The sequence below is a fragment of the Copidosoma floridanum genome, unplaced genomic scaffold, assembly GCF_036245765.1.
Source record: "Copidosoma floridanum isolate Cflo_tuat_1 unplaced genomic scaffold, Cflo_Japanese_pri ptg000013l, whole genome shotgun sequence".
Taxonomy (NCBI): Eukaryota; Metazoa; Arthropoda; class Insecta; order Hymenoptera; family Encyrtidae; genus Copidosoma; species Copidosoma floridanum.
In genome coordinates, this window is record NW_028321890.1 from 20,740,444 (window position 1) to 20,767,076 (window position 26,633).

The 26,633-nt window shown below is 47.7% G+C and overlaps 1 protein-coding gene across 1 annotated transcript in view; it reads right to left on the reverse strand.

Annotated features, from left to right (window-relative positions):
* Positions 1-21,497, reverse strand: part of vn (membrane-bound neuregulin protein vein) — a 148,574-nt gene extending 127,077 nt beyond the window's left edge. Inside the window, exons 1-2 of the mRNA XM_089590743.1 lie at positions 20,732-21,497; positions 20,504-20,698 (exon numbers count right to left, since the gene is read on the reverse strand). Of these exons, the coding sequence (XP_089446869.1) occupies positions 20,504-20,698; positions 20,732-21,416 (880 nt within the window). The 5' untranslated portion in view covers positions 21,417-21,497. The remainder of the gene's footprint in view (positions 1-20,503; positions 20,699-20,731) is intronic.
* Positions 21,498-26,633: the final 5,136 nt, after the last annotated feature.

Genomic DNA, 26,633 nt, shown 5'->3' on the forward strand with positions numbered 1-26,633 from the left:
CTTATAACGGGTAAGTGTACGTTGTGAACGGTGAATTCATCAATAACGAATGATTTGCCAAACACCCGCGATTTCGCGCTACCGATCTCGTTGCCGCAACGAAACAACAAGTTTCTCGTTTTCGAAAAAAATAAGCGATTTTGGAGGTAAAAAAAAAAAAAAAAAAAAAAAAAAACAGAGACGCAACTACACAGTACGGTGTTTCCTTTTTTTTTCTCCGTCCCTCCCTGTCCGCGCGTACATATATCTGTGTACAAAAGTAGAACGCACGCCATCGTCATAACTCCCGGCGGCAGCCCCGTTGATGATTCTTAAAGGCGCGCTCGTTTATACATATTACACGTGTATGTGTGTGTACCCACATACACGCAAGGGCGCGCAAAAGAGAGAGAGAGAGCGTGGACGGATCGAGACAAAAGTCATTTCCTCGACAGAGTCCAAAATTACACATAATTGGAGTGGCGCACCAAAAGAGATGGAGAAACGTAACTCTGTCCCTCCCTTGCTTCAATTCGTATATTATACATATACATGTGTGTGGGTATAAATATGTGCGCTCATGCGTGCAAACGTGCACACACGGCGAAGACGATATTATATGCTCTTTATAAATATTGTATACGTATCTTCGTCGCCGTGGACGTATAGGTGCGCGTTTATACGAGTTTTACGGGATGCGGTGGGCGCAATGACTTTTACTAGGCTGGCGGTGAAGGAGCCCGAAAACGAGAGCGCGTTTTGCACATTTGCTTTCATATAATATTCGTCTCGGGCTCGTCTGATGATATATTAGGGAAACGCGTGCGTACGGGTGCTCGCGCCCTCATACGGTGCACGTATATAATATACTTACGCAACGGTCTGGTGACTTTTAATTAACGTCGTCGTGGCATCGTTAGCTTTTTCGTGTATTTTTTTTTTTTTTCCTTTGCTACACCTTTGTTATTAATTTTTAGTTGAGTTATAAAAAAATCTCGTCAAGATGACAATGAGAAATTCACCGGGTATTTTTATGAAATCCATACATAACAATGTATATAGTGGCGCCTAATATCACGGCGGCCGCAAAGGTTTGATTTTACGACCGCAATGTCTCGACATCGCGGAGACATGGGAAAAGCTCGTCATTCGCACCTGATTCTTTACGCACTCCTACTCTCTTCCTCCCATAGGCCGGTATAGTGTACTTTATATACGCGTTGTCGGCTAATTGATTGGCTTTACGAGCAATCGAAAATTTTAACGGCTCGTCGTTCCATCGGAATTTCATTATCAGCAGTAGATTTTTACGATTAATCGTGAAAAATCGATCGGCTCTGGAGTACGCGGGGGGAGGGAGTGCCATCAAATGTCTATAAAAAAAAGCATGCGAGGCGTTGGGATTGATGGGCCCCGTAGTATATTTTCGCGGGTCAACGAAAAAGAAGCTTTCGGCATTTCTCCCCGCACTTTGAGCTTGCGGACAATTGACTCGCTGAGCGGTAAAAATAAAACTCGAGATGTTATTAAGTCGGTCACCGATCGGCTGGCTCTATAGAGTAAGTCGATACGCGTAACTATGAAACCAACACACAGTGAATCTAATTGTGTCACCGTACACTTTTAAAGCGTGTTATTAAAATGATCATATTTCCCGCACAACAGTATACAGCACTGGTTCTATGGATTGGAAAATTTCGATAGGGTGACTACTCTCTTGTACTCCATGGTGGTCTTTTTTATAAACGCAAATAACGCGCTTGGATGAAAAAAGTTTCTCAAAAGGCAAAAAAAGCACAGTGGCGTCAAGCAGCGGGTCAATACGTTTTTACCCGCAAATCCTCGATCAATGACCCTCTTTCCTCCCATACACACGGCCCCCTGCATCTCTCGTACAAAAAGTACCAGAGGGGAGACAGTGTAGGTGCGCATAACCGATTGTTTTCCCGAAAGCGATCGCAGACCCATCGTCAAGCGCTGCACGGTCTTTATCGCACGTACACGGAGAAAAAGCTCTCTCTCTGTTTCCCCCCTCTTTTTCCTCTCCATGCCCATGCACACGCCAGACACGCGATCGCCGACTGTGGTATGTACACGCGTGCGTGTGTATTTATACACAAACAAGAGCGAAAGAGCGAGAGAGAGCTTGCAAGTAAGTATACACACGTACAAATGCGGGAATCAAAAGCTCAGCTCGTGCGCCAGCGAGAGGGAGCAGGTAAATGAGTAAGCGTGGAGAGAAATTTCGGCTCTTTGGATCGCATGTCGTGTTTTTCTTTTTTCTTCCTTTTACCGTATGTAAAGTACACAAGCGGGTGCAAGTGTACGGCGTAGATTAGCCCCGTACCGCAGCTCTTCGGATCCTCGGATTACGCGCTCGCGCACCTATACAAGCGTTCCTCTATTCACTTCTTTTTTCTTTTTTTTTCGTTTCAATCAAACACGGATATAATACACACCATGTAATACCGTGTCGTGCAGCAAGTACACATTTTGTCTCCCGCGCGGAGGGTGGCATCGATCATACATACTCGTACTGATAATTTGTGGAGAGACCCGAGCTACTACCGTATGCAGTAGATCATATACGCGTGGAGCAAAAAAAGGACCACCAAAAGGGGGTGGGGGTGAGATAATTGTATCAGGGATGGCTGGGAGAACAATCAGCCCACGATTGCAGGAAAAAGTGTTTGTGATTTTTTTTTTCCCTGGACTCTCGTGCACTCAGCAGAGCCGTATAGGGTTTTGTACGAGAGCTTTCGTTACCCCTTCGCTTTGGATAAACATACAACAAGCCGTTCTGTTTGTACGCCCGAAAGCTCGGTATTATATATATGCACGCATACGCACAGACACCGATCCTTTTGACGAAAGTCTGTTTGTTCAACACAACGGGGGCCCCATATCGAATGGATTGTTTGTGTACTCGCCGAGAGAGGGATATATCACACGCGCGTATAATACACCTGAATGCAGAAGAGCACGCGCAGTGTGTGTGCGAAAGCTCCCTCATAGCGAGACCAGCAGCTGTTGCGCGCAAAAGTAAAAAGTGATATTCCCTCGGTATATACACGAGCCCGATGTAGCGCATCGTGATTTCTCACCCATCGGTCGTATACTCATCTGGTTGGCTCACCTTAATCGCCCTCGTACAGACACACACGGCCATTTGCTCGGCACTGTCGACGGGGAGGACGTAAGTATATATATATATCGTTGCGTGCCGAAGTGCGTAACGGAGCCTCCCCTCCCCCCCTTTTTCTCTTCTGGCTCTCTTTATCTCTCCGGGGAGTAGAATCGTCGTCGTCTCATCTTCCTTTGCCACACACCAGCGACGGCCAAGCGAGAGAGAAATGGCCTGTAAGTACAGCGAACGAGGCCCTCGGCCGGCGGCGTCGGCAGCGCGCCCAGAAATAGAATTTCGAAATAGACCCAATATTTTCGTCGTCTCGCATTTGCGCCGTATATATGTATATATATACATCTACCCTGTGTATATACGCGTATACGCTATCGCGCGCGTCTGTGTGTTGGTGTGGGTATATACCTTTGCTCTACGGTCGTACAGCCGTCGGCTCGTTCGGAGACGAAAGCAGAGTCGCTCGCTCTGAAGAAGCTAAAGTATAGGAGGAGGGGGAGGGGGAGTCGGTGAAAGAGAGCGCGAGAACTCCCTGCGGCTGTCCGAGGGAATATTAGTCGAAAAGATGCACACGTGTGTGTGTGGAGTCGCGGAGATGGGGGATAACACACGGAGAATTCCGCGCTCTCGCGCCAAAGAGGAAAATCTCGCGGAAGGGTGGGCGGGGGGTGGACCCTGGTTTTTTTTTTTACTCCGCTCCAAATCTCCCGTCTCTCTCTCTTGTTTTCGTTTCCAGGATGAATCGTACGCGAGAGGGCCTATATTGAAGCTTTGTTTTTCCACCCCCCCCCCTTAGCTGTATAATTAGAATAAATACTTCGGCAGGGCGGGTATTTTTGGATTTTCCAGAGGCCTCTCGGGCCACATCCCACTGTCGCGTTCCAGGCTTGCGTAAATGAAATTTTTTTTTTTTTCCTCCATGTACGTATAGAGGTGCACTTTATTGACAACGATACTAGGTAGCTTTCGCGACGGTCATGTATAATTTACCCCCTTTCTTTTCATTTATTTATTATTATTTTTTTTTTTTTGTGGTAAAACCGTACAGAAATTTTTATGGTAGGGTACATGATGATTTGGATGCCATGGGTATGTCATTTGTTGTCGGGATCACACGACCAGCAAAGCAGAATTGTTCCATCGCTTGCATATAATATATATGTACCAAAAATACGCACAAATACTCCGACCGAAAGCAATGGATTTCAACAATTTTTCGTGCGCAAATGAGGTATGCAGCAAACTTGTATTGCACGTAGGTACAACCAAGAGAGAGAGAGAGAGAGGTGTGTAAAGATCCGGAGGCAGGTAGGTAGGTATATAGAAATATTGAGATGTTAGATAAAAGGGTTTTCTCACACGCGCTGAATAAAAAAAAGAAAGGAAAGAAAAAAAAAAAAAAGGAAAAATCAACCTTCCAAGGAATACTGCCGTGAATCAAACGAGAGCGTATTACATCCACAGATATGTATACACGTATATATGTATATGTTAATCATCGCGGCGTATCAGAGAATCGCCGTCGGCGCGCGGCTAAAAAGCCCTCACTTTCACTCTCAACGGCAACAGCGGTAGCTGCTACCACCACCAAATACAAACACGTATGTGTATACCAACACACCGCGCCCGAGATTTACACAGCGCACCTTATAATATACTTGCAGACATCGCGTGCGCTTGTTTTTCTCTAATAACACTCCCAACTCCGGTGCACTTGTATATTATATATATATAAGTAATATACACCAACTCCAATATCTCTCTCCTCGCGAAGCAAGTACCACCACCGAGATAGAGAGAGATCGCACGAGCGCGGGCATTGACAATTCACACGCTCGCGTTTCCAATACAGATCCTTTTGCTCCGGGCCCGCGGAATCCACATATATATATTATACGTGTGTTCGTCGTATACAATTGCACCTGTAACCACGTCCTTGGAGAAGCACGCACTTGTGTCCATGACGACACGCTCCCGTCCTTCCTGTGCGGTGCAATTATTGCGCTTGGGGGGGGAAAAAAAAAAAAAAAAAAACTGGAGAGGGGGTGGGAAACGAGCCAAAACGAAATCCGTGCACGCGCGCGTGACACAGGAACTTTGAGGCAACAAGTAAACGTGAGTATACACTCGGTCGACGGTATATCGGTGAACGTCATAGGTCGTCGCAATTGAAGCTGTTGGGGAGGGGGAGAGAAAAATCGAGCGGCCAGACGTGGACTTTTTCTATCCATGTATATATATATGTATATATACGATAAGGAAAGGTACAAGGAGGCGAGAGGATCAACCGCCAACTGGACACTGGAGGCTAAACGAGTTTGTTTTCTACAATTTTCCCACAACGCGCCTCCCTCCCTCTCTCCCTCGCGCAAATGGTACACAGAAAAAGGCAATTTTATACACACAGATAAGTACGTGCCCGTGGAACGCGAACCCGCACCTATGCCCGCGGAAAGAGAGATGGATGGCCAAAGAAAACGATCCGCGTGCGTGACGCGGCGACAGCGGCTCGGGTGCATCACGGGTGTGTGTACGTACACACGGGAGGGGCAGAGGAGACTCGCTTAGAACCGCGCACGCCAACAGTTCCGCGAGAGAGCGCGGGTTCGGCTGCTGGCCTTATACGATAAGTAGACCTTGTACGTGTACTTTTCCCGGCTTGCACGCGCCGAGGTAAGCCATACGCTGTGAAAAGTGTTTTTTTTTTTTTTTTTCCTTCCATATGCAAGCTTTTTTGGAGAACCAACGGAAAGGCCGTCCCGGGAGACGCAGCTGGGATATGGCTTCTTTTTCCCACAGAGATAAGGCCACTGTGATACGAGCTTTTTTCGAAGCTCGCTACTCTCACTTTTCACTCGGAAAATGAAAAAAAAAAAAAAAAAAAACAGGCGTCGTCTCTGCATGCGCGACGAGGAGACGCTGTTTTGTAACGGCTCGGCTCTCTGGACAAATAAAAATAACTCTCGGGGCAAGTGTTTCTGGGAAATCTCGATTACTGCGCGCGCGGGCGACATCTCGGCGTTAAATCATCGCCGCTCGAAATAAAAAAAAATAAAAAAAAGTCTCCGCCGAGCTACGATGGTTTCATCCGATTCCTCCCTCCTTGAAGAAAATCGTGAAAAGTGTAATTTTCACGCAAATGCGTGTTGCACGGTATATGTACATTTACAGCAAACGATTGTTGTGACGGCCGGTTCGGTTAAAAATACGTGCATCGAGTTGGTGTACGGAGAAACACGTGTATCGGCACGAGTGGGAGAGTCGAAAATTTCCGGAGACGGACAATGCGCGGGGGACTCCCTGTTATTCTTGGCTTTTAATATATCTCGCATTTCGCCAGGGAGAGCCGTTGCTGGGCCTTTTTTTTTTTATTTTGGCTTGTCTTCCCAAAGAGTAGCGAAAAATAAAGGAGGAGCCGAGAGCAAAGAGAAATCGAAGCCAAAGAGTTTTAGGAGGGGGGGGGCGAGCGTAACATCATCGCGGGAGCAATAACTCGCGGCGTGTTGTGACTACGCGACTATACGATCAGACCGCTGGTCGCACGCCTCCTCTCTCTCTCTCTAACTCCTGTTGGCTCGTTCGCGCAGTTTTTCTCTCGGCCTATGCGTACCTGCTTCTTGTGCGCAAAGAGGCTTCTACACCAGAAATAATACACTCTCTTCGTTCAACCTTCGACGGTCTGTGAATACTTGGACGAGCGCGTATCTTTTGGTTTTTTCCTCCTCCTTTTTTTTCTTCTTTTTCGTTGCCGTTTCATTCGGGATAAATCAAAAAGAAAAAAAACTGCTCGACTATCTTGGTGTATACGAGAAACGAGAGGAAGCTAGTGTTTAAAATTTTTTTTTGTTTTTTTTTAATTCAAAGGGCAACTGGAGGAGGAGGAAGAGGGGAGAAATAAAAGCTCCCGCGAATTGCACTCGTAATTCAATTAGTATAGAAGAGGAGGAGGAAGAAGAAAAGGATACAGATTGCGGTCGGGGGGAGGGGGGGTGCGAGGCAATCGCAAACAGCTGAACTAATCCATAATCCTGCCAAGGTCAATTGCAGCTCGCTCAAGTGATCGTTAAAAGCGCCGGGAGACGCGGATCGATTTTCCAGCACCGGCTCGTTGATTATTCAAGTACCAATCGTCCCGTCGCGACTGCCTTACCCCTTCCCTATCCCAAAGACAAAATGAACACGGCGAAAATGAGGGATTGAAGGAGGAAAAGGAAACGGCGTATTGGTTTTAATTTTGAAAATCAATGCGGCCTCATCTCGCGTTGGTATTACTCCTGACGTACGGGATTGCACGGGAACGAAGATATAAACCCTCCCCCTTGCGTGTTTGATTATGCAAATACTCCGCAGAGGTGAAATTGTCACTGCTGTGTCGATGTGAAAAATGGGACTCTCGAAAGTCTCTCAAACATTTACAAACTACAGTTCTTACAACGATAGGATAAAGAAAAAAACCGTTCCATCTCCTCGAAAACTCGCGTATGCGCTAGCAAAACGTATAAAAAAAATTGAGTAACAAAGCTCGCTTTTCCTCTGGTTCCTCAAAATGTTCATCCAGAGTATGTCACGAAACAAAAACTACTCCTTCCATCCGACTTCCTCGCAACCTCGAAAATTCAGAGATGGGACGGCGAAATGAATTTTTTTCAAAATTTCCACCCAAAGGTCCCTTCTCGTTCCACAATTCTTCCGGCGCTCGAGCACGCACACCCGTAAAGGGTATACACTGTTTCAGCAGTTTGCACCCCCCCCCCCATTCGCTAAAGGGTTGGAAAAAAAAAAACGCGCACAAAGTCGACTTGATTTTTCCCCCAACGAGCAGTAAGAGAGGGAGGGAGAGGAGAGTCGTTTTCGTCCGGAGAATTCGAATCGGAATTCGAGAGCTTGCGGAGCTTGGCGCACGCGACGACGGCTCGTGTCGCCGGAGAAGAAGAAGAAGGAGCGTGTTCGTGACCAGCATCTTCGGGGAAGCGGCTTTCGCGGAAGAAAAGCAGCGGAAAAGCGAGCAAAGATTCGCTTAACGGATTATCCATCGCGTGCGTACGCGCACCTCTCCTTTTTATACATACGCACTCGGTGCACGCGTTAACATATAACGCGTGGGGGGCGCGTCGCTTTGAGGGGTTGCTCCCGTACAAAGGGGCAATATTTTCCCTCGGCTGCCAAGAAGCACGAGCTAAAGGCCAAACAGGGGGTAGTGGGGGAAATTTTCATTCCGCAAGAGAGCAATATTGTGTGTACCCACCTGTACCTACTCGACTGCATACATATGCTCCTACCGATGGAAAATTTTTATTGGACGCTTCGAATATACCGATGCATGACTTTCAATTTTCCGCAAGTCGGTGTACACGAGCTGCTTGCATAGAATATATATTTAATTGAAAATAATTGGCGTTGGTCGTGGGAGTGTGGGCGTTTGTCAGCGAGCTTGCAAGCTCTCGTGCAGAAAACAAATCGATAGTCTCAAGGACGCAGGGCTCCTTTTTGGGAATATAGCCCAGTGATTCGCGGCCGCACCAGTGTAACCTACGTGTACCGTCAAGGACGAAGGACGGCTACTTGGGGTGTACTTGTACGCTTGGCGATACGGGGACGGATAGGGGGAGCGCCGGCACACGCTGCGCCCAAAAGAGGAAGAGAGAGGTAGGCACACGGGAGGGAAGCTGATCGTGCTCTCTCCGTGGTACATATTATATATACATAAGAACACACACGCAGCAGTCTATACCTGTGGTACTCTCGAAGCGCTAGTCGATACATCGGATATACATAAATATAAATATATATATCTACACCCATAGCTATATATGCACGGTATATAAATGATGCTGATACCGTTCCGAGTTTGTGTACCCACATGCACATAATCCTCCTCGCTTTTGTACGAAGATAAATACGCGCGTTTCGCGGAGCGAAGCAGCAGTCGGTGTAGTTATCGCTGATACGATGATGCTACTGGGGTTATTTGTAGTCTTGTTGTTGTTGTTGTTGTTGTTGTTCTTGTTGTTTAGAATGTTGCTCGTGGGGGGGGCGGAGGGGGGCAGGTTTAATTGAGTCGATTGATATTTAGCTAGCCGGGTCTCGGGGAGGAAATGCCACGATCCTCGGGAGAATCGGGATGCGCACCGATGGGATCGTTGCAAGTTTACGCGGATACTTTCGGTTAAATGTGTGTACGACTCGTGTGTGTTGTGTATGTCGCGCGAGTTTTGATTAAACTTTGGATTTGTATATACTGGGTGGATTTTGCGGAACGAGCGTGGTAAGGAAAAAAAAAAAACAATCATTTGAATTTTTAAACAAGCCCTTTCATTTTTAAAACGCTCAACTCGCGCGAATAACAACGATAATAATAATAATAATAATAATAATAATAATAGTAACAATAATAACAAACGACGCAATGTACGAGCCAATAACCCAAATAAATAAATAAATACCCACTCCCCTACGATTATTCTCAATACCTTACTTCGCAGTACACGTATATTACGCGCACAGCCGCGATCGAACGAGGGGGGGGGGGAGGCCGATAAAGAACGACGCGAAGCCCAGCAATTCCTCCCCCGTTTCCCTCCTCCCCGCGTCCCATGTAATAAGCGTGTAATCGGCAATTAGCATAAAACGTGCTCGGCCTCCCCCCTTTGCTCCCCCATAATCGGCATTTGCATAAAACGTAATTTTCGGAAAAGGGGGGCGAACCCCCCCAGTTTATCCGAAACGACTGCAGCTCCTTTGCGAAGGAAACGGTATTGCCCGCTCGGTATCTGCAGTACAGATATCGACGACCAGAGAGAGAGAGAGGGAGGAGGAATAAAAGAAAACTCATCTAAGGTCGCGGAACGGAGAAGCACGTCGCGTGCTCGCGTAACAAAAAATAAAGCAGCTCGGTTCCTTCGAGCCGACGTAACATAGGTTGTACGTTCGGCATCTGGTGTGTGTCTCTCTCTCTCTCTATCTCTGTTTCTGCAGCAGGTACCACTACACCATATAGCGACTAGGTCCCGGTGCGGAGTCGTACGTGTCCAGCGAGACCGGGCAAGAGCTTCGCCGTATATTATATAGAGCACACGCGTACACGATGTGTGTATATATACAAATACAGATGGTCTCGGTCGACGGCGAGCTGCACGAGGTCCGAATAAGGGCGAGGAGGGGGAGGCCGCCTCGGAGTCCATCGGAGCGCGTCCTGAGTATGGGCACGCGGGGCCTTACGTGCCTCGGCTACGTAATAGCCCCGCCGATTTCCTCCCCGTGTGTGCAGCTATATACTCTAGCGCGCGCCGCCTTCTGCTGCCCCTCGCGTGCGTCGCGTGTACCGGTTTATATACCCGATGGACTTGCCTGTGCACTGTCTATATTAAGTATATATATATATATATATATAAACGAGCTCTCTCACTGCGACATTCGATTTCTCGGCCGTCGCGATCTAGCATACGTAACGCAATGTAACGCAACGTCGTCGCAGCGGTTTCCACCCTCTCTCGCTTAACATCATCCCCCTCGAGTCCGTCCGTGTACATTTACACGCGTGCCTATACATATGTGCGTATGGATTTGCGCCCTCTCTCTCTCTCTCTCTCTTGAGCCGTATGCGACCTGCTCGGTTGTGACGACACCTATAGGTGGGCTTTACAGGATATAGGGGGGGGGGTACTGGCAGATTATCGCTGTCCGCGTAGGCTCGCAGAGGGTGCACGGGTGTGTGTATAATGCATCGGGAGAGCGCCGCTTAGCCGCACCGATCGACGCCACCTAATGTCTTGGTCGTATCTCGGGATCTATCTGTACGCGCTGTGTGTGTTTGTATAAAACAAAAACAACGGCATATACATGGGAGCGAAATGAAAAACAAAAATAAAATCGATTTTTAATTACGAGCGGTACAAGTGGGGTGTGTGTGGCGAGTAATTTTTTTATTTTTTATTTTTCGTTACGCGCATGAATATTTAACTTTTCGGCTCGAGTTTTCGAGCAAGTGATTTTTATTCATGAGAGCACGCGCTTGAAATGCTGCCCACGAACAATATTATAATTGACACGGAATTAATCGCGGCCGGTTGAGTGTATAGGAGTGGGGGGGGGGAGGGTGGTGCGTGGTTTTTTTTTTTTTTTTTTGTTTCTTTCCTTTGCGCTTTGCGGGCGCGCGGTATCTTCCTCTCTTCCTGTGCTCTCTCCTCTCGAGTGAATTAAAAACTGTTTCAAGCGTATTGACGAGTGCCGCTGGCTGCTGGGGGTTTTTGCGTTTGTTTTTTCGACGCGGGTTATTCATTGTTATTAACTCGATGGATCGTAGTACGATACAACTGTTGGTTTTTTTTTTTTTTTTTTTGTTTTTTTTTGTACAGTATGAACATGTCATTCCTAGACGTATTTTAAGGTAATTTTGTGAAGTTACTCGTTTAATAGCGCAGAAATAACCGACAAATTAGGATCCCCAAGCTCGAATACTTTGAAAATACCAACCAACGGGGGCTAACGTATTACAAGAATTCCGTGTAACAATGTAAAGGCAAATTTTCGACGTATCGTTGTAATTCTTGCGGTATTTTATACCAACGTATACCGTTCACCGCGAGTCTTCATTTTAAAAATCTTTCTGTGATACTTGGCACCAAAATCATTTTTCCTGCATGTTTGTAAGAAAATGATACAGTAAATTTTGTAAATCGATCATTATCCACGGCTGCTTCGCAATAGCCCAATTATCAGAGCTACCAGTGCAAAAGAAATCGGTGAAAGCTCATCAATTTGAAAAGACAATCGAAACCACACGCCTCAGCTGCAAGATCCAATCGAAGGAACAACGCGTCAATCAGCGCGCGAGCTTGACCGCCGATACGATCGGCGTCAATATCAGCGACGACGAAAGAAAACTTTCCAATCGAGCCACTGTACCGAAGAAAACAAAAGTCCGAAAAACAAATGACGACGCGCGTCCTTGCCCAACGTACCCACTGCCGATCACGTACTTACAGATCAGTTCTCTCCCTCACCAGAGCGCGAACGAAAACGATAATTGACGTCAATTAATTTCAATAGTAATTTGCCATCACCGGCGCACTTCTCCCGTACACATATACCCACCTATACCGCGCGAGCTCGCAGGGACCTGTGTTGATGCATAGACCAATCGACGCCCCAGGAATCCGAAGCAAGTGCACACGAAGAGTCGAAGCTGCGGCGCATACACATGTATATTTCAACAATCGAAGTGAGTGGGCTTTTTTTTTGTTCGGAGCTCGACAAGTGTGTATACACTACGTGTACATTCAGTGTCAATGACGCCGACGGCCCAAGGTCTTTTCGCGCGTGCTTTAATTTAGCGCCGAGATTGATAAAGACTGACGTTCATTGAGCGCTCGCGGAATGCAGGCGTCGATGATGATGTATCAATTGTTTTTTCTTTTTCTTTTTTTTTTTTTTTCCACAAGAAGAATTCACCGGCGATAAGTATCGGCTGTCGCATATTATATGAAACGAGAGCCCGTGATTCACGCGATCCACGGGAATCGCGCGCTCGTCGTCCCCGCTATATATGTAACGCAACACGCACGCGGTAATCCAGCTCATTTGGACGCGAACACTTTGGTTATGAATAATCAATCGGTTATTAAATACCACCAGCTGATATAATATCGCAACGTTACGTAGTATACGTGCAGTATAAATTGTGTGTAGAGTCAACACACTTGCACCCGTGCCGCGTTTCGTGACGTACTCCTGAAAAGCGGCTTTTGATGACGGGTTGATTTTTTTTTCACGTCGGTCACGCGCAAGCCACCATACACATCCAGAAAATCGTGTTATTATAGAACCGGTGGGTGGAGAGAAAAAAAAAGGAAGTAGGTTATCGTAACGACCCACTCGGATTTTCATCTTTTCATCGAGTATTCCCCCCCCCCCAGCCACGCATCGGCTAATTAATCATGTACGGGGCGCGTGGCACGCTTCGATCACTTGGAAATATGTGTGTGTAAATACGTGAGCGCGTGGGCCATTAAAAGTATTAATTTCCCAACAACTTAGACGAGAGCTCGTTGAGTCCTACTTTGAAAAGGTAGTTTGCATTTCCATCGATCATCCATTGCGAGTGATTTAGCGCGTGTGCGACGATAAACGCAAATAAATAATAAGGATTTATTTTCTCTCTCTTGGAGGTGTGTACCTCCTGGTAGGGCACCCACTCTCGTTACGCGGAAACTGAGGCAACCTCCACCGGGAAATCTGTTGTTGTTTTTTTTTTTTTTTCCCCAATGCAACACCCTCCCCGGCGTTGAAATCGATCGCATCGCAGTGGCGGTACACGGGGAGTGCCGCAGTCCAAAGGGGGAGCAATTAAAAGAAGAGCTTGCGCCGAGAGAGCGGGCCCGTTTCCGAGAAATCGCACAAGAGATGGACGCAAGCTGGAGGAGGAGCGTGGGTGGGTGGGGAACGGCCGTTGCGCATCTTTTCGCGAAAAGGGGGCCAAGAGGCGCGCGACCGATGCAGTAGACTCTCTGCTTTGTTTCTCATGAAAATCAAATGAGGCCGAAACACGATGATGATGACTGCAATCGCTGATTGTGGGTGTATGCTGTTTGAGAGCTCGCGATGCAGGTGCAATTACACCCACGGCCTTTGAACTCTTGGTGATTTTAATTGACCCCTTGAATGATTTTTTTTTTTTTTTTTTTTTTTTCAAGAGAGAGCTTTTCCCGCGAAGCGATTAATTTCACCCCGAGCCAATTAATTTATCGCCGTCCCCGAAAATTGCGTAAGGAGAGCTTAGCAGTGTGCCTGGCAGTTCGATGTCGTGATTGATATCCAATAACCCACTACGAGAGCCCCGCCCCCGGGTATTCTCCAAATCAACGATCGAATATTCCGGTCAACCGAAATGTGACATCGTTATTTTTCCCTTGGAGCTGGATAACATCGATCTGCTTGGCGAACGCCCTGTTATCGTCGCAGCCACTCTAGGCCGTAAATTAGACGGAAAGAGAAGCGCAGCAAAGACGCACAACTCTATTATACACACGTGTGTTTTTTTTTGGGGGGGGAGGGGGGCAGACAACAATAGAGGAGGAGAAGGAAAAGATGAGTCGCATTCACTTGGCGGTGATGAGGAGTGTAGGTATATATATGCATCAGGTGATTCGAGCTTCGACAATAGGATCGGCTCAGACGGATGACTCGAGGACTGCGTTTCGTTACAAACGATGTTTCGATGATTGAATGAAAATGAATGTAGATGTCGGCCACGCCTGCCCATATGCACGTATGAGCTACTGCAGGTGACAAAGAGACTCACGTCCGTAAGAGATACGGCATCGTGGGAGTCGCCGATGGAGAGAGACGAAAAGATAGCGCGGCAGCATAGCAAACAAAGTATCGCAAAAAGGAAGCCAGCGCAAGGGGGGGGGGAGAGGGAGCAAAAGAGAGGAAGGTATAAAAAAAAAGAAAAAAGGAAAAGGAAAAAACAAAAGCGCACGAGAGAAAGAAAGATACGGGTGGCATAATGAGAGAAGGCTCGGGCGATCGGGCGCTCTGTTATGGGCTTCGATTACGAATGGCTCTCCTCCGCGTCTCTATATCCTCAACTCCTCGGCGCTCTCTCTCTCTCTCTCTGTATGTGTCGTCGCGCATTGTATACCTATACACGCCGAGGAGCAGCAACAGTATCATCGTGTGGCGCGCACAGAAGTAAGGACGGGTTTCCGATTAAGGCCTTATAATTGACGTCTCGCCCCTATACAGCAAAGTCAGAGAGAGAGAGAGCACGTCATAGTCTCTCTTTGGCCCCTCCTCGCGCTTCTCCCGTACATGTATATATATATACGTGGTAAGTATCTTCTCTCTTGTATATATATGTATATATACACTCGAGAGTCGTCGTAGTAGCTGTGAGGCTTAGTCAGCAGCGATGCCGCCGGCTGGCTGATGATGGTATATAAGGTATTTTGCGAGCTGCGTGCACACGTACACACAGACGTGGCCCGCCGGCCGCGGATCAACGAACCGCCCGACCGAGACGTATATACGACGACTCGCGCTCTATATCCGTCTTCTCCTCTCTCTCTCTCTCTCGCGCGCATAAACATATACGACACGACACTTGTGTGTGAGTATTCTTTCGCGCTCCCTCCCTCGCAGAAAGAGAGAAGACGACGACGATGAAATGAGCGAAGAGAAAGAGAGCTAAAGTTTTCTTGAGACGAGTGCAGGAGCGCTCATCGGGGTCGTGATCACGCCCGACGACTTGCACACGTACGCGCGCTTATTCTTCTTTTTTTTTTTTCTCCTCGTGATTTTCGTCTCTCTTTGCCAGAACGTTTCTTGTTTTTTTTTTTTTTTTTTTCCTTTTTTTTATTATCTCTCCGCTGTTATACCGATCCACCCACCCACTTGTCGTTTGTCGTTTTGACGGAGAGGAGGGTGCACGACCGAGATCGAGCTTGCGACAGCCGAGGAATAAAAGTTTCGCGCGGGCCACGGTAAAACTTTACCTGGGAGGGGTGCGGATCTCTCGTACAATAGAGAGACGAGGGGGTGGAAAAAAAAACTTTACGACATTCCGCGATCGGCGTGAAGATTTGCGCGCGTGCGTTTAACAAACCAATCCCGGAAGGAGGAAAATGATTCCGGGGGCGCGCGAAAGCTCGCAATCAAAGTAGAGCTGTCGGATCGAGGATTACGGGGAGAGCGAGCCAGAATCGATAATATTTCAATCCGTCAAGACCAAGTAGGCCAGGCGAGTTACGCCTCGATCGCCCACACGAGTACGGAGCTTTTCCCTTTGGCCGAAAGCGCAGGGCGCCTCTATACCGAGCGCGATAAAATCAATAACTGCATATATGATATATACGTGCAACACGTGCAAGTCCTATTTCTTTGTAGCTCCCAGAAATGCATCAGTTGGGCCTCTTCCTCCCCTTTGCTCTACTCGGTGCCACCTTATCCTTCCATCGTCTGTGCTTGCACGCGGTAACGCCCCTGGTAATCGCACGCGTGCAAGCTCACCCGATTCCACGAGATAAAGGACTTGCCCGGGAGAAGTTGGGAGCAGCAGGTAGTACCCGAGCCGGCTAAGTGCTCCGAGGCATCAAGTCCCTCATTAAGCGCGCGTGGTGGCTGCACCGTGCGGAGCTTGCAGGAGTCAAGCTGATGTTGGTATTACCGTTTCGATTTGTAAGGGAATTGATGGAGACGCCCCTCCCCCTTCCCACATCCTCTTCCACGGGATGATGGTGCGCTCTGCCTTGTTCCGAGTGCCACCGCGGTGCATCGGATATACACGCCGGTGCGTGCTACCTGCTGTTTCCGAGGCAAATGAGGGAATCGCGGTGTGTGTAATAGTCTCGGGTTCCCGGCTCTATCTGCATCTCCGCGTCTCTGCGCCACGTATAACGACTTCGGAAAGCTGTCTACGGTACCAACGGCCTTTTGTGTATGTGCTCTTGTCTTTGTCCCTTGTACCTATACGTGTGTACGTGATCGCTGGGGAATATATATCTTTGTCGACTCGTTTTTGACACTCGCGTGGCATTATTTTTCATTCAATTGACGGGAGTTTTTTTTATTTTTAGTATTTTTCCAGTCCACCTCCTTTTTGCCAAAAAATTCTTGTCAGCACCAGTCGTCGTTTGACTCTTTACTAACCGAGTTCTCGTTTACACATTTCTTGTATACCGGTGTGACGTTTTAATTACGGCTAGATTTTCGACGAATTGATGTTGATTACTTTTTGATATTGGATGGAGTTTGGGGAGATATTTTTCATAACTTTACGCGAAATTCTGCATTTCAGCGTTAATTGATTCACCCAATTTTTAAAGCACACAGTATCTGCAATTTTCATCGTACACGAAGCCAGGAAACGCTCAAGCGAAACCATACACATATTCAATGCTATACAAGAAAAAAAAAAAAAAATCGATTTTTCCGATCCACTGATTCTCCGAGCGCAGTACTGGAATCTCCTGTTTATTCCACGTATCGGTCGGAGAGCTTTCACTCAGACGCACAGCCGTACAGCTCCATCTGCGTTGACCGTAAAATCCGATGCGCCACGGGCCATTTTTAAAATACTTCCATCCCCCCCGACAATTCGCGCGTGTACAGCACGTATTATTCTCCATCAAAGAAAATCGGTAAAAGGCCCGCGAGTTTCGAAACGGGAGCTTGCAAGCTCGCTGGCCCTTCACCCTGGAAAAACACGGCGTATCAATGAACCGGCTGACAAAACACCCCCTGCAAATTCCGATGTAACGACTCACTGTTCCGAAAAGAATCGGCGCTACGGGCTTTCGATGCGGCCGTAAAAACTACCGATATCGCATACCAACATCTACACAAACCCCCACACACGCGACCAGTTAATAGCGCAAGTGTGCAAATAAAGCTTTTTTTCCAAGCTGCAGAGTAGAGTGGCGTGTGCGTGATACACATGCCGGTACAACCGGGTAATAAAAAGTCGTGGCGATGAAGTGACGTTGCGCAAAACGTTATAATCTCGCTTGCCTCGTTTTGTTACGTTTTATTTTCCCCGGCTTTGCAGATTTTTCGTCGAATTCCGGGGTGTACCGCGCAGAGACACGCGATGACGGCTCCCCTCTGCAACTCTTATGTAACGATACAGTTTTGCACGCTTCATTGCAACGTTGTTTGTTAATTTCACAAAATTGCACGTAACTGAGTTGAAGCTTTGTCGATAGCAGCGTTTTTCCCGCAAGCACGGTCGATGAAGTAATTTTGGTTTTTTGTTTTTTTGATGGCAAAGTTTTAACGCTCCTTCGCTGAAACTCGTTAATTAATCGATGGACGTGAATTACGAGAACCACCTCGATGATGCGAAGGTAAAAAGCTACGCGGGCCGGTGTAACCAGATGAAAGTTAAGGGATTTCCGATCGAACGGGAACGGATTACAGTCCGTTTGGAATTTCCCAAAAACTCAAAAAAGATAAGCCCCCCCCAGAAAAAAAATCCACTCGGTTGTCTCTATTTATCAAGCGGCCATTGCTCTTTGGGCGCCCTCGCTATCTCCCAGCGCAGCCGAAACGAGAGTAGCTCTCCCGGCCAAAAATAAAACGAGCCGGCGCACGAAATATCTGACGTCGCTCTCTCGAACTTTGACGCGTTGTACTGGCCCGCTGCACCGAGAAAAGGCTGGTACGACGTTACCGCCCAAAAGTGTCGGCACAACTTTTCCCACCACTGCAAGCCCCCAAAAAGCTGTAGCTCGCGAAACAAAGCCGGAAAACGCAATGCGTGCATAGGAGCTTTCGCAACCCAAAGACTGTGCATTACGCGACACACACGTACGGGTAATCGCCAACTCCGCGAAACACGAAGCTTGGTGTCGCTCGATGCCGTATCTCCCAGCCCCCCTTTTGGACAGAAATTATGCACGGGCGAGGAGAGATCGACGCGCACTGTCGACGCCGCGCCGCGGAGAGATAGCAGCGATACGGTGCACATGCATGCATGCTTTGTGCGGTACCTGCATTTATGCTATATATGTGCAGTATATACATACACCTATAATACGTAGTCGCAGTGGCGGTATTTTGCATCACCGCGCCCGACAGAGATTCAAATGGTAATTTCGAACGCCGACCGTGAAAACTAAGCGCGTGTGTGTACCTTTCCCTTCCTTCCGCACTTGTATGTATAATGCGCGCCAATACGCCCTCGTTAACGATAAAAGGGAGATGTATGTGTGTGATTTTTTTTTTTTTTTTTTTTTTTTTTCTTTCTTTTTGTCCTCTACCTCCCGCTGTTTTATTTTTTGTCCATTCGTTGTTTTATTTACAGGGCCGATGATGAATAAATGGCTCGGCGGGGGTGTCCCTTTGACTTTGTAAAATTTCATGTCCCGGAAGAGCTTGCGAGCGGGTGCTTTTGTGCTCATCGTGAAAATTCGCGTGTGAGTGGGAAAACCGTAAGGACCCGCCGATGTTTGTTTGGTGCTTTTCTTATTGTTAGCGCATATTGGGTGCGAGTTTTCCCGAAAGCTGAAAAAGCTCCAAACGCGTCGTCGAGTGGCACAGAGAGCCCGTGAACTGCGGACCGAGTCGATAAGGACTGTAGGTTCGAAAGACGGGTGAGTTCCCGTGAAGAAAAGTGTGAAAAATGGTAGCTAATGCCGTTGTCTAATGATCATGTGGAGTTGATCAAATCTAATGCTTAAATCGACCCTGCTTCCTTTGTTTTTTCTTTGACACTTTCATCGTGCGAAAAGGTGTGATCGAAACGAGGTCCACAAAATTAATATTGGAATCGTTACATATTATGTTTTGTTTTGATTAAGAGTACTTGTTTTTTTTTTTTTTTTTTTTTTTTTTTAATTCGAAACTTTTCAAGTGCCACGAGAGAGAGAAAAAAAAAAAGAATCTCGCGTCAAGTCGACAAGTCTTTGCCCTGCCTCGGCTCTCCGCGTGTGAGAGTGTATCTTTTTCTTTCTCTCCCTTTCTTATTTCGTCTACTGTTCCGACACGCCGAACCGCCCAAAAATAACTTGATGCCCCAGATTTTTTTCCGACTAACTTTCTGCACCCGATTGGTGGTATGGAAGCTCGTAAGGGCCGTACGAGACATACCCAATTAGTAAAGCCCCCGCAAAGCGAGGCTATAGGCCTTACGAACTAAATCCAAAAGGCGTCTCTCGTTGCATGAGATTTTTACATTCAATCGTTGATGTGCACAATAGGTAAGAGCTTTGAGAATTCATGCTTGTCTTTTTATGGGTTAAAATCTTGTGTTTTTATTGCATCTCCAAAAGTATCGAGATACAATTTTTTGCTCGAGTAATCATTTGCTAATGAGAAACTAAAAATGAAATGAATAAGGTTACGGCAACTTGGTTTATTCGTAACTTGGATAGGGTAAACAACACAAATCCATCAGCAGCTAATTACTCCGTGGATCCAAGTAACTATTTTAAAACTAAACACCGCAATGTTTCATTTCCGTAAGATTTCGAGCCCCACCGTACGCCTGTGAATTTCAAACAGCCGGCGATGAAACACACGTTTTATTTTAAACTTTCGAGTCTTTACTTCCAAGACCCTTGGATAGACCTGCGCCGATTATACACTGCTGCACGAAAATCATCAAAGCTGCAAGGAACAAAGCAGCCCATAATTATACTCGATCGTCGCGATCGAAGGTCATTTACGAGGCATTCCAGTGCGCGAAACTCGATTGACTCGCGGGTAGCACGAAATAACAAAAGTTCCATCAACACGAGCGAGCGTCCAACAAATATTTACGCTCGAATGCGCGAATTTTCGCAAATTCTTTGCGTATCTACTATACTACACTTGCAGAAACAATCCAGAGTACCATTGGCAAACTCTAGTTTCAAGGATGAAAATAGTAGGTAAAAATCGACTCACCGTAATCAGGACGAATGACAGCTTGCACGGCTTGCTCGTTCTTCTTGCTGCGTATGACCGGCTCGCCGAGGATCGTGAAGTTCCTGGGTCCCACGCGGTTCACAAACACAAGATACACTTTACCCCGCTTGATATTGGCCCTAACCACTCCGGCACCACTAAAATCTCCCGTTTTTTCCTGCTGGCCTCCTCCTCCTCCAGTAGTTCCCCTGGCGACGGCCTCCTGGCCGCATAGCGTCGACTTGCCCGGCGCGGCCTTGTCGCGAAAGTGCAGCCGCACGCTGTCGTTCTTCTGCAGGGGCAGGAAGCCCGGCTGGCTCTTGTACACCTGGCGCACCTCGAAGGTCACCGCGTAGTTCGAGCCCGGCTTCCGCGCCGAGGACATGCTCCGGGCCTTGCCCTCGAACACCGTGGGCGCGAGGTACGCCCGATTGGCCACGTCCATGTCCGGGCACCACTCCCTGCCCCGGCAATTGTTCCTCACCCGGCAGCGCCTACGCTGCTCCCGCGGCGACTCGCTCCTCGTCCGGTTCCTCACGCCCGGCCGCTGCTGTTGGCTCGCCGGAGCCTTGCCACCACCGTGACTCGCACCCATCGGCGATCTAACTCGCCTCGACGAATCCACCGACTCGTTCGCGTAGCGCTGGCCGATCGGCATCTCACCGGTGTCCATGTGCCTGCGCCGCCTCGGCCAGCTCTGCCTCTCGTGCCCCCTCGCCCCGTCCTTTTCGCCTCCACGGCCACCCCCGCTGTCGTAGTAGTAGTGGGCCCCGCTGTCCCGGTGGGCCTGTCCGGGCGACCGGCTCCAGTGGAAGGGCTCGGGCCGGTCCGAGCGCATAGGGGACGAGGACGCGGATAGGACGGCCCACCAGCCGCTGAGGAGACCGGCCAGAAGCAACCACGACCGCCACATGGCAGCCTTGTGGGAGGGGGGGAAACTGTAGTCGCGACTAGGGTCGTGGATGGGTGGACGACGGTAGGTGTAGCGATTCCCTTGTCGGTGCGCTCGCTTCGCCGCGACGGCCCATTCACGAGGCGTTATCGGGCAGTTGTAGTAGTAGCGGGACTCGCCGGCCGGGCTGCTGGCGGTTGAGGTCTCGGGGTTGTCCCGCCGGCTTGCCGCTTCTGCTTCTGATCCCGCGGAGCGCCACCGGCCTGCGCCTCATTTTGCCCCCGTCGTCCCCGCTGCCCGCCCTCTTTCGTTCGACTAACTGCAATTATCATCCATCCACCTCGTACGTGTCCTAGAATGGCTCCTTATTGGTTTCTTTATCGCAGTGCGACCTCGACGGCCCCGAGCGGTGGCTGCCAGCGCCCGGCCGAGCACAATCGAGCCGTCACAGGCTGCCGCGACGGCACAACCGGAAGAGTCCGCGTCGGCCCCGTCGTCGTTGTTCCCTCGCGGCCGACTCGCTCCGGTAGCATCATATACGCGCCGTGCACGCGCCGATAACAATACCCTTTATGGTCTCTCGTGCGCGCACCGCCTCCTCCTCCTCCTCCTCCTCTGTTCCTTTATGTTATTCTGCGTCGGTGCTCTGTTTACCCTTCTTCGGCTGCGGGCTTCTCACGGCTCAAACGGTACACCAACTATGGCTACTTTCAATACACGTGTGTACATCCACGCGCCACGGCTGGGAACGGAATATTGACAATGATGTCGCTGATAAAAAGCCTTTCAGGTGGCGATGTTTAAATGTCCCGCGTCTAGAGCTGCCGATACCGCTGACGCGCGGCACACGTGCTCCTCGTCCTCTTATCCTCGCCCATACTTTATACACGTGGGTGTATGTTGTTGTTGTTGTTGTTGTTGGCGGTGCTGGTAGTCTTTTCTTCTGGATCTTCGTTAAACAGGTATTAAATGAAAAACTGCAACACGCGAGTAACTACACAACGTTTTGCGCTCTTTCCGACAACTTTGTACGGGCATTGGCGCGTATCGTGTTACATGGCACACATGCGAAGTCATGAATCGAGAAAGAAGAGAGTGAGTATGAGGTAAAAACTGCACATTGGTTATTGAAATGGAGAAAAAAAAAAAAGAAAGAATGGAAGAAAAAAAAAAAAAAGAATAGAAATTAGGGGTGGTGGGTGAACCGCACCACCGGCAAACTACCGGCACTTGTACTCCAAATTAGCACACGACGGGCACAACGAGAGACAACCCATTATACGTAACATGTACACAATGATCGTAAACCATACGCGCGTACAATATACCAATATATGTATACACATATATGTATGTATAATAGTAAAGACGCGCTGCACGATATGAGGAAGGCTCGGGCGCGCGCGGCGGTTCAAATTAGACTGAGCGGCCCGCTCGCTTACGGCCGAGACCGGCCACGCCGGCAGCGCCTGGCGCGGTAACCGCGAGAACCTCTGCGCGCGCACCAACCAGCCCCGCGTCATATAGAGTAGCATTTATTATATAGGCGTGTATATACCATTCAACACACACGCGCCGTAAAGTAAAGCAGAGCAAATATTGTATGTATATATAGCAAAAGTGGTGGTAGTAGTAGTGGTAGCGTAACGTAACGTAGTACGGCGTAGCGTATATATAGGATAGTCATAGAGGGATGCGGCTCTCTTTTTTGGCTGTACCGTAAATAGGGGGCAACTGCAAGCTTAGTCTTGCATTTATTTCTGCAGCAGGGCTCTCCCTCGACCATATATAATAGCCTAGACGCATGTTGCCCCGAGAGAGGAACACACGGAGGCTAGACCACGCGTGTATAATACGTACAAGCAGCCGGCCTCTCCCTTCCGTCCTATCTGTGGGCTCTCTTTCGCCCCGACTCTGCGCTCTTTTTTTTTTTTTTTTTTTTTTTTTTTTTTCCTTCAACGCGAGCACAGGGAGCGCGTGTCTCCTCGCCCCACTTTCTTCCGTACGAGCCATAAGTGCCCCATACCCGCGGTACGTCGTCTTGGTCTTGCTCGGCGCGCCGCGCTCCCTCCCTCCCTTTCTTCCTTTTGTCCCAGCCTGGGTGCCACTTTCTTCCTCCACCCCCTTTTCCCCTCGAGGGCCACGCTTTTTGATTCCTCTTTCTCTCCCTCCCTGTATATACGTAGCATGCGTGCGCCCTTTGATTTGCGTGTGGGAGAGGGCTCAAGGAGGTATGGGTGATGCAGTATACACCACTAAAAGAGGAGGGAATAAGAGCCTATATACCCACACCGGCCGGGGGCTTATCTGATGGGGCTGTCGCGTGTTCGCACTTTAGCTGGCGATTCGCGCGGCTGCTTTTTATCGGGGCCAAAAGGGAGAGAGTTGTACGTTTTAATTTACCTTATTTCCTGGGTGTAACACGATTGCCGGGGGAGTTGGGGTATAGGTATGAAGTACGGTGGTATATAGCGGGGTCAAGCGATCACTGCTTGTAATCAACTCTCCCGGTGAGTAGCGAGTTATACTTTTTTGGTGGACGACTATGTGCTTATTTGTATAGGGTGGATACTAGTGTATTTTATCGATGGATGCGGCTGCGCTGTTTTGCCCCGAAGTAGATAAAAAAAAAGGGGTGGGTGTAACAGTCGGGGAGGGGAAAACCCATTTTCTCGAGACTAATTGTGCAATCGAATGAATTGGAGAATAAAGTAGAAGAGGGTAGGGGCTGTCTTGCACGCGAATATATTCGAAGGCAGTAAAAATATAGAGGTATTACATTATATGCGGTGGCAGACGCGATTCTCGTGAATTCGATTCGGAGAGCACAAGCGGAGGAAAGACGGATTTTTCCATGCGAGGTATTAACGCAAAGTATACTTATACCTATTCGCGAATCAATTTGTTCGCTTCTTTTGATGGTTGTTCTCTATAAACCAATGGATTATCTCTCCATCCCTTTGGGCGTGTGGGTTTATCGTGATGTACAAATCGAAACAATTAAAGAAATCCATCCACGTGAAGAATAACATTTCTTGACCCAATATGTTACCGATTGCGAGTCTTGGTACGATTTCAAGTTCAGTTTTCCATCAAATCGATCTTAATTATTGTAACACCGTTTGACAGACGATGAAGAAAAGAAAGAGAAAAAAAAAAAGGTATAAGGGGCGTACGCGAGCAACTGTGCACACATGAAAATTATAAAACGATGTCAGGGGCTTTGGGAGCGCGAAAAATGAAAGAGCGACGAATTGAATTGAATTGAATTTATTGTTATAGAGCTAAGAGCAGAGCGCTCTTTATAGCTCGGCTCGTTACATATGATTTAATACAATTGTAAGGTTAATTACTAATTGACATTGGTGTCGTATGCACCAACAACAAGGAGACTGTACATAAAACAAATATAAAACAACAATAAAATAAATAATAATAATTAACCATATAAATAAATAAATTAAAATGAGCCAAATAGGCAGACGACAAGTCTTTAAAAGCAACAATTAAGTACACACAGGTAACACACACAAATAAAATTTACAGGCACGTCCCTTAAGAACCACGGAAGTGGTCCTGCGGTAAAAATTCGGCCAGTTTCCTCTTGAAACAGGGATGATCAAACTGCACACGAATAACAATTGGTAAGCGATTCCAGAGTCGAGCAGCGTAAACTCTAAATGAGTCACTGTAAAACTCAGTCCTCGTCCATGGGATAACCAGATCCAGGGTATTTGCTCTCTTAGAGCCTGCAGCATCAGACGAAGGGAGAGGGAAGGAAGGAAGGAAGGAAGGAAGGAAAGAATGATCTCTCGGACCTTTTTGGATAATACACACGTCCAGAGACAGGAAAAAAAGAACGAGGGAGCTGAGCGGGGGGGGGAGAGAGGAAGTATTATATGGCAAGATGACCGAACGAGATTCTCGTTCACACCCGGCGAGCACACACACACACACCTCCGTAAACATAGAGTTGCGCCCGAGTTTGGTACCCCGTGGTGAATTTGAAAACGGCGTGGTAAAAGAGACAGTTTAGAGCCATTAGAAGGGTATTTATGGATCGGCCGACGGGCTAACGCACTGCAGCGTGTGCCTATACGTGTGTGTATATATGCCTTTTGCCCACGCACGCACCAGAGCGCACATAATATATAACGAGCGCGTGTGTGTATATATAAAATATATGGGCGAGAAAAGCCACGCACCGGCAGTATAATTTTGAGGGACACGGTTTTAACTCGGGAAAGCCGATGGGACTGCGTTTTGAAGGAATTTCCGATTTTTTCAACCTTTTTTTTTTTTTTTTTTTTTTTTAGGAAAAATGCAAAAATGCAGCCACGTCGACAGCGTACATTTTTGTTGGATAAACAATCACTTCGATGAGCATACTCTGGAGATGATTGTTTACAATGAAAAAAATCGACAATATTATTGGAGTTCTATCGAGTGACGCGATTTAAAGTCAAATTCGATACTTCCAGCCGGGGATGCGCATGATAAATTGCTGTGTAATCAAATAATGATACAGTTTTTTCTTTCTTTTTTTTTTTTTTTTTTTTTAATTCTGCTTCATGCTCGTATTTTCCAACTCCGTTTCCAACGTTACACATCAATGCAATCGTTTCAAACTGTCAATAAATGAGCCAATCATCGAATGGGACTTTCGTAACGAAAAAAAAAAAAGATTAAAACTGTTGAAAAACACTCGGGCTGAAATGAAAAATTTCGTAGCAGCGAAGGGAGAAACGAAAATGCGTTGTAGTCCAGAATAAAAAACACACGAGCGCACGGGACACGGGTTAAAGATGCAACTCGACCGAAGGAGTAAAAAAAAAGAAAAAAAAAAAAAAAAGGGCCAAGTAAAGGGGACCCAGGCGGCAGACGCTATACAGTGTACATTCGTCGGGGGATGGTATCGGAGGGCGAAAGGTAAAAGCACTGCAACGCCGTGGTATACAACGTTTGCTGCAAAGGCAGGAGGAGGGTATAGGGTGGCAGCCTCTCCTTTCCTCCTCCCTTTTCTTTATTCCCGACTATTCATACACGGCTACGTGGCTGGCACGCGACTTACATTATGCATGTTAACCTACACTGTTCTCTCTTTCTTTCCTTCATATTTCCGAAATTTCGGTCTTATGGAATAATATCAGCTGCGAGCGCCAACGACCCACATTTTATGCATTTATAAGCGTCGACGATTAAATTTCATGAGACCTCGCCAAAGGGACGTATAGGAAG